This window comes from Salmo salar, chromosome 07, assembly GCF_965601325.2.
Source record: "Salmo salar chromosome 07, fSalSal1, whole genome shotgun sequence".
Lineage (NCBI taxonomy): Eukaryota > Metazoa > Chordata > Actinopteri > Salmoniformes > Salmonidae > Salmo > Salmo salar.
In genome coordinates, this window is record NC_138297.1 from 24,711,475 (window position 1) to 24,720,818 (window position 9,344).

The following is a 9,344-nucleotide window of genomic DNA, read 5'->3' on the forward strand; positions in this document are numbered from 1 at the left end:
CCTTGCACCCGCTTCTCACTCCACCCCCAAAAAACAAACACTCGCTCAACTTTTTCCCCCCTACAAGCACTGACTTTGCTGATAGCTACTTCATTGAAGAAACATGTATTATTAGTATTTAAAATGTAAATTCATATTTTTTTTTAAAAATACATTTGCAAAAAATTCTAAAAACCTGTTTTTGCTCTGTCATTATGGCGTATTGTGTGTAGATTGAACAATTGAATCAATTTTAGAATATAGCGTAACAAAATGTGGAAAAAGTCAAGGGGTCTGAATACTTTCCCGAATGTACTGTATGTATTCAAATGACCGGATGTATGTATGCCTCTAGAGGTTACTTAAGTATGTATGTCTCACAGTGGTGTATGTATGACCTGATGAAGATCAAACTCGGATCGAAACGTTGTGTTCATTGTGCGTCTGATTAAATCACCATGGGAGCATACAAGAGTTGTGTACATTCCCCTTTTCTTTGATACGTTCTTCTGTCCTGCACCTGACAAGGTCAATGTGCATAGTTTTCAACGTTTTTCTATAGGCACACACATACATTTTCACATGTTGCCTGCTTACAGACCACATAGTTTATTATTGCCACACCACTTGATACTAGGCCCAACTTGATAGGAACTCAGGTCCCTCAGAAGAGAGGACTGCAATTTGGTAACTTCAATGTTACCGAATGATGAATAGACATATCAAAGTAGCACAACACCTTGTCAAAATCAAAGAATTCAAACAAAGAAAGACATTAACAATGTACAGACTCAGTGACTACAGACCAAGACTATGTAAGCACTGTGGGTCCGATCAACTAGAGAATGAGCAGCATTTCCTACCCCACTGCCCAAAATGTCTCAAAAAGGTATTTAACTCCTGAAATTTAAAGATATCATTTTTGAACTGCCTGTTGAGAAGAAAATCTGCATTTTGTCAGGAGAAAACGTAGAGACTATAGATCTTGCTGCAGACTATGTCCTGGCCTGTTATACTATAAGAGAGAAAATAGCTTCCGCAATGTCAAACACATGAGCCCTTGTAGATTTAAATTAATTGTTTTTGTTAATATATATATTATTATTGTTGCTCGAACATCTTAATATATGTAATACTTCATATACATTGTTTCCGTAATAGTGGCAACCACCCCATTCATGCCAATAAAGCATTAATGAGAGAGAGAGAGAGAGAGAGAGAGAGAGAGAGAGAGAGAGAGAGAGAGAGAGAGAGAGAGAGAGAGAGAGAGAGAGGGAGAGAGAGAGAGAGAGAGAGAGAGAGAGAGAGAGAGAGAGAGAGAGAGAGAGAGAGAGAGAGAGAGAGAGAGAGAGAGAGAGAGAGAGAGAGAGAGAGAGAGGTTCAGAAAGGGAAGGGAGGGATGAAAAGGTGGTCATCAACTCTTTTCAACAGGTTTATTTGTGATAAAGGATAAATATACATTCGTATTTTGGATCGATTCAAACTCAAACACACAAACACGCACACACAAATTTAAGTCACAGGGTACGTCGTAGCCTGTGATGACGGAAGAATAAAAACTGTTCCCTCACAACCTTATCTTCCCTTAACACCCACAGAAAAAGAGGAGGGTTTAGATAAGTGACATTTTTACCAACGCCTCTTCCCTCCATCCAGCCCTCCATCCACCTATCATGACATTTCCACTTCTCTGGCCTCTGAACTTAACAGTCAGTTTGTGTCCCATAGCAAGGTCATGCTGCACCAGTAGGGGTCAAAGGTTCAAGGGCCAGAGATTAAAGGTCAGTTCAGATAGCTATAGCCAGCCAGCCAGCGATCAGGAACATCCCCCCATAAGGAGCCAATTTCCTCAACACAGGGTCCTCCGTCAGGGCCTGGTGGTACAAGGACCCACAGAACGCCCCTGTGCCCAATACCAGGAGGGCGCCCGCCTGCAGAGAGAAGACAGGGAAAGTGAGTGTGTGCTTCTCTGCTTATTGTCAAGACCAATATGTACAGTTTATGGCACAAACCTCATTCAAAATGTGTCATGCAGTATCTGAAAAGACATGTACTACAAATCGCAAATACAAACAAAACAGAGAATGCATGCAGACGGAGGATTAGAATAAACCATAGTGATGTATTTTCTATTGCAACAATATAGGGTTCTATTTAATGATGTTATTATAATGATGGGAGGGAAGCATAGAGTACATACCACAGCAGGTTTCCTACAGCGAGAGGCACCCAGCAGAGCTATGCTGTGGTAGAAGTGGTACTTGTTGGCCGTCTCATAAAGCTGGGGAGGATAGTTTTATTTAACTAGGCAAGTCAGTTAAGAACAAATTCTTATTTGCAATGACAGCCTACAAAAGGCCTCCTGCGGGGGACGGGGGCTGGGATTAAAAGTAAAAAAAATATAAAAAAATATAGGGCAAAACACACATCACGACCAGCGAGACACCACAACACTACATAAAGAGAGACCTAAGACAACAACATAGCATGGCAGCAACACATGACAACACAGCATGGTAGCAACACAACATGGCAGCAGCACAAAATATGGTACAAACATTATTGGGAACAGACAACAGCACAAAGTGCAAGAAGGTAGAGACAACAATACATCACGCGAATCAGGATAGAGAGTAATATATTACATTAGAGATCAGCGTTGTTAGTGAAGATGGCGCCGGAGAAGAAGGCTGACGTTTTACATTTCCCTAACCGATTGTGTTTTTTTGTGCGCATCTTTGCGTTGTTTGGAAATAATTGTTTTACTTATTTTGTAAATAAGGTTTCTGCTACTGTATCTTATGACCAAAAATATTTTCTGGACATCAGAACTGGACATCAGAACAGAACTGATTACTCACTACGAACTGGCAGAATCCTTTTTTTCCTTTAACGAGCCCGACGTGAATGACATGTTGCTTTCCTGGGGCCCAGATCCCTGTCATTTGTGTGAAGAGAAAGCGGAGAAAAAGGGGCCGGAGGTCCCTGAGAATTCATAGGCGATTAAATAAACCCCCACTGCCTTCCATTCTGCCTGCAAACGTGCAATCTTTGTAAAATCAAATTGATGACCTAAACTATCAAAGGGACATTCAAAACTGCTTCACGGAGTCGTGGCTGAACGACGACATTATCAATATACAGCTGGCCGGTTATACGCTGCACCAGCAGGATAGAACAGCGGCGTCTGGTAAGACAAGGGGCGGCGGACTACGTATTTTTGTAAATAACAGCTGGTGCACGATATCTAAGGAAGTCTCAAGGTTTTACTCGCTGAGGTAGAGTATCTCATGATAATCTACCTAGAGAGTTTTCATCTGTATTTTCGTAGCTGTCTACATACCACCACAGACTGATGCTGGCACTAAGACCGCACTCAATGAGCTGTATTCCGCCATAAGAAAACAGGAAAACGCTCACCCAGAGGTGGCGCTCCTAGTGGCTGGGGACTTTAATGCAGGGAAACTTAAATCTAGCTTACAAATTTTTTATCAGCATGTTATATGTGCAACCAGAGGGAAAAAAACTCTGGACCACCTTGACTCCACACACAGAGACGCATACAAAGCTCTCTCTCGCACTCCATTTGGCAAATCTTGACCATAATTCTATCCTCCTGATTCATGCTTACAAGCAAAAATTAAAGCAGGAAGCACAAGTGACTCAATCAATAAAAAAGTGTTCAGATGAAGCAGATGCTAAACTACTGGACTGCTTTGCTAGCACAGACCGGAATATGTTCCGGGATTCCTCTGGTGGCATTGAGGAGTACACCACATCAGTCATTGGCTTCATCAATCAGTGCATCGATGACGTCGTCCCCACAGTGACCATACATACATACCCCAACCAGAAGCCATGGATTACAGGCAACATCTGCACTGAGCAAAAGGCTAGAGCTGCCGCTTTCAAGGAGCAGGACTCTAACCCAGAAGCTTATAAGAAATCCCACTATGCCCTCCTATGAACCATCAAATAGGCAAAGCATCAATACAGGACTAAGATCGAATCGTACTACACCGGCTCTGACGCTCGTCGGATGTGGCAGGGCTTGCAAACTATTACAGACTACAAAGGGAAGCACAGCCGAGAGCTGCCCAGTGACAAGAGCCTACCAGACGAGCTAATCTACTTCTATGCTCGCTTCGAGGCAAATAACACTGAAACATGCATGAGGGCACCAGCTGTTCCAGAAGAGTGTGTTATCACGCTCTCCGCAGCCGATATGAGTAAGACCTTTAAACAGGTCAACATTCACAAGGCTGAAGGGCCAGACAGATTTAAAAAAATAAATATTTAACCTTTTTTTTAACTAGGTAAGTCAGATAAGAACAAATTCTTATTTACAATGACGGCCTACCCCGGCAAAACCAGGACGTGTACTGCGAGCATGCGCTGACCAACTGACATTTTCAACCTCTCCTGTCCGAGTCTGTAATACCAACGTGTTTTAAGCAGACCACCATAGTCCCTGTGCCCAAGAACACTAAGGTAACCTGCCTAAATGACTACCGACCCGTAGCACTCACGTCTGTAGCCATGAAGTGCTTTGAAAGGCTGGTCATGGCTCACATCAACACCATCAACACCATTATCCCAGAAACCCTAGACCCACTCCAAAACCATCCTAACAGATCCACAGATGATGCAATCTCTATTGCACTCCACACTGCCCTTTCCCACCTGGACAAAAGGAACACCTACGTGAGAATGTTGTTCATTGACTACAGCTCAGCGTTCAACACCATAGTGCCCTCAAAGCTCATCAATAAGCTATGGACCATGGAACTAAGCACCTCCCTCTGCAACTGTATCCTGGACTTCCTGCGGGCCGCCCCCAGGTGGTAAGGGTAGGTAACAACACATCCGCTGATCCTCAAGACAGGGGTCCCTCAGGGGTGAGTGCTCAGTCCCCTCCTGTACTCCCTGTTTACTCATGGCTGCACGGCCAGGCACATTTACATTTACGTCATTTAGCAGACGCTCTTATCCAGAGCGACTTACAAATTGGTGCATTCACCTCACGACTCCAACACCATCATTAAGTTTGCAGATGACACAACATTGGTAGGCCTGACCACCGACAACGACGAGACAGCATATAAGGAGGATGTCATAGGCCTGGCCGTGTTGTGCCAGGACAACAACCTCTCCCTCAACGTGATCAAGACAAAGGAGATGATTGTGGACTACAGGAAAAAGAGGACCGAGCATGCCCCCATTCTCATCGAAGGAGCTGTAGTGGAGCAGGTTGAGAGCTTCAAGTTCCTTGGTGTCCACATCACCAACAAACTAACATGGTCCAAGCACACCAAGACAGTTGTGAAGAGGGCACGACAAAACCCATTCCCCCTCAGGAGACTGAAAAGATTTGTCATGGGTCCTCAGATCCTCAAAGGTTCTACAGCTGCACCATCAAGAGCATCCTGACTGGTTGCATCACTGCCTGGTATGGCAACTGCTCGGCCACAAGGCACTGCAGAGGGTAGTGCGTACGGCCCAGTACATCACTGGGGCCAAGCTTCCTGCCATCCAGGACCTCTATACCAGGCGGTGTCAGAGGAAGGCCATAAAAATTGTCAAAGACTCCAGCCACCCTAGTCATAGACTGTTCTCTCTGCTACTGCACGGCAAGCGGTACCGGAGCGCCAAGTCTAGGTCCAAGAGGCATCTAAACAGCTTCAACCCCCAAGCCATAAGACTGCTGAACAACTAAACTAATCAAATGGCCATCCAGACTATTTGCATTGACACCCCCCCCCCCCCCCCCCCCCCTTTACACCGCTGCTACTCTCTGTTGTTATCATCTATGCATAGTCACTTTAATAACTATACCTAATGTACATATTACCTCGTCTAACCGGTGGCCCCGCATATTGACTCTGTACTGGTTCCCCCCTGTATATAGTCTCGCTATTGTTATTTTACTGCTGCTCTTTAATTACTTGTTATTTCTTATTCATATTTTTTTTTAACTGCATTGTTGGTTAGGGGCTCATAAGTAAGTTGACAAGGAGGACGGAGGTGGTATAACATTCCCAGATATTAATTAAATGGTATCAAAACAGTGTATTAGTATATTGGTAGTGGATGCAATTTATAATATAAACAATGCACTTATTAACAAATTAAATACCAGCCCACTCTCCAACTTTGGGCCAATACTCTACTCATACCATATGAAAACAATAACACTTACCACTCTCGAGTAATCTTCTGGATCTTTGTTTTTGAAACCTGAATAAAACAAATAGGAGATTGTAAAGGGTCATGGCAGCTGAACAGTAAGGGTAGGGCCACATAAAATACAGTGTATTGTATCCTGTGTGTGTGTCACTTTATCATAAAGTGTTTAGCCTACATATCCTTCAGAGCGCATTTTTTATTAGGCTAGGTTTCATTTACAGTAGTAAACTACAGCCGGAAGGCACAGATACATTGTTATTATGCATTTCTACACCATGCTGTCTGGACAGGACTATCCCATCCCCATGGCCAAATGAGTGACATGAAGCAGCGATAGCCTATCCTGCAGCGTTTACAAAACAGCAGACTGCTTTTAACGTTAACAACACAATCATGCAATCTGTTTGTCATGCAGCGCACAATGATAAAGATGTGGATTCTTACCATGCGCTCCGTATGCCCCCGCTGCGACAGCGAGCGCCCCCGACACTCCTGCTAACCTTTGCACAACCAAAGACGTAGCCATTGCTGTGTATCACAAGCCGACGAATGACCGTGAAAGATGAAGGAAACTGCGTGCGGTAGGGACTCGTTTGTGAGAGCACATCCTCCTGCAGAGTTGTTTCCTGAACCAAAATGGCGCCCGCAGTGTTACAGTTTCAGTGTCTGGGATAGATTTCATAACTCTGAAGTGCAACCAAATGTTAAAGGTTTTCCCTTTCATCTGTGTAGTGCAGTGGCAACCCGTCATTCAGGGCAGGTAGGGCAGAGCCCCACCATGTTTTTGTTGGCTGTTTTGAATGTTATTTTGGCATTAATACATATCAGTTTGCAAACTGTAAAAAATAAAATCATTGAGTTAATAAAGTCGTATTTTTTGCTTTCTTGACTAAGGCAGCTCCAAAATGCAGGTTTTTCAGACTAACTCAGTGCTTTCTGTGGTGGTGGGGAAGCCACAATATGTAGTGTAGAGCTTGCTAATGATCTCTACAGTCGTGGCCAAAAGTTTTGAGAATGACAAAAATATTAATTTTCACAAAGTCTGCTGCCTCAGTTTGTATGATGGCAATTTGCATATACTCCAGAATGTTATGAAGAGTGATCAGATGAAGTCCGTATTTGCCATGCAAATGAACTGAATCCCCCAAAAACATTTCCACTGCATTTCAGCCATGCCACAAAAGGACCAGCTGACATCATGTCTGTGATTCTCTCGTTAACACAGGTGTGAGTGTTGACGAGGACAAGGCTGGAGATCGCTCTGTCATGCTGATTGAGTTCGAATAACAGACTGGAAGCTTGAAAAGGAGGGTGGTGCTTGGAATCATTGTTCTTCCTCTGTCTACCATGGTTAACTGCAAGGAAACACATGCCATCATCATTGCTTTGAACAAAAAGGGCTTCACAGGCAAGGATATTGCTGCCAGTAAGATTGCACCTAAATCAACCATTTATCGGACCATCAAGAACTTCAAGGAGAGCGGTTCAATTGTTATGAAGAAGGCTTCAGGGCGCCCAAGAAAGTCCAGCAAGCGCCAGGACCGTCTCCTAAAGTTGATTCAGCTGCGGGATCGGGGCACCACCAATACAGAGTTTGCTCAGGAATGGCAGCAGGCAGGTGTGAGTGCATCTGCACGCACAGTGAGGCGAAGACTTTTGGAGGATGGCCTGGTGTCAAGAAGGGCAGCAAAGAAGCCACTTCTCTCCAGGAAAAACATCAGGGACAGACTGATATTCTGCAAAAGGTACAGGGATTGGACTGCTGAGGACTGGGGTAAAGTCATTTTCTCTGATGTGTCCCCCATCCTGAGTCTATTCATGTGTGGGGTTGCTTCTCAGCCAAGGGAGTGGACTCACTCACAATTTTGCCTAAGAACACAGCCATGAATAAAGAATGGTACCAACACATCCTCCGAGAGCAACTTCTCCCAACCATCCAGGAATAGTTTCGTGACGGACAATGCCTTTTCCAGCATGATGGAGCACCTTGCCATAAGGCAAAAGTGATAACTAAGTGGCTCGGGGAACAAAACATCGATATTTTGGGTCCATGGCCAGGAAACTCCCCAGACCTTAATCCCATTGAGAACTTGTGGTCAATCCTCAAGAGGTGGGTGGACAAACAAAAGCCCATAAATTCTGACAAACTCCAAGCATTGATTATGCAAGAATGGGCTGCCATCAGTCAGGATGTGGCCCAGAAGTTAATTGACAGCATGCCAGGGCGGATTGCAGAGGTCTTGAAAAAGAAGAGTCAACTCTGCAAATATTGACTCTTTGCATCAACTTCATGTAATTGTCAATAAAAGCCTTTGACACTTATGAAATGCTTGTAATTATACTTCAGTATTCCATAGTAACATCTGACAAAAATATCTAAAGACACTGAAGCAGCAAACTTTGTGAAAATTAATATTTGTGTCATTCTCAAAACTTTTGGCCACGACTGTAGTTGCGCCGTGATTGGCTTAGTGTTCTGTCACTTATGGGGACACTACGTCACCAAAACAATCTACGGGGAGAGATGGGGAATTGTAGCCTCCTCGCCCTTGTCACGTTCTGACCTGTAAAGGTGTTATTTGTTAGTGTTTAGTTTGGTCAGGACGTGGCAGGGGGTATTTGTTTTATGTGGTTCATGGTGGTTGTGTGTATGTGTCATGTAGAGAGGGGTATTTGATTTATTAGTCCAGGGTTTTGGTTATTGTTCTATGTTAGTTTATTTCTATGTTCTGTCTAGTCATTTGTATTTCTATGTTTAGTTAATTGGTGTTGGGGCCTTCAGTTGGAGGCAGCTGTCTATCGTTGCCTCTGATTGAAGGTCCTATAATTAGGGGTGTGTTTGTATTGTGGGTAGTTGTATTCTGTTTTGTGTTTGTCACCTGACAGAACTGTTAGTATCGTTTCTGTAATTGTATACGTGTTTATTTTGTTTCTCCTTCTTATATATTAAAAAGAGAAGATGAGTATACACTTCCCTGTTGCGTCTTGGTCCTCCACACACGACACTTGTTACAGCCCTTCTGCGCTTGCCTGCCAATGCATGCTTGTCCCAACCAAGCACCCAAGCTAACTGACTAAAGTTGGCTAGCTTGCTAGCTAGCTATTTTCCAGAGAATACCTCACTCTGATCATTTTGCTTGCCGTAGCAGAGCTGGTTGGGCTATTTACATGTTAACTAG

General features: G+C 43.8%; 1 protein-coding gene across 1 annotated transcript; it reads right to left on the reverse strand.

Moving 5' to 3' along the window:
* Positions 1–1,398: 1,398 nt before the first annotated feature.
* Positions 1,399–6,806, reverse strand: tmem256 (transmembrane protein 256). Its single transcript, XM_014206819.3, has 4 exons — positions 6,610–6,806; positions 6,179–6,216; positions 2,180–2,260; positions 1,399–1,910 (listed from the first exon to the last, which is right to left on the reverse strand). Exons 1-4 carry the CDS (start codon positions 6,689–6,691, stop codon positions 1,767–1,769), a joined length of 345 nt encoding a protein of 114 aa, XP_014062294.1. The 5' UTR covers positions 6,692–6,806; the 3' UTR covers positions 1,399–1,766.
* Between the last annotated feature and the right edge of the window lie 2,538 nt (positions 6,807–9,344).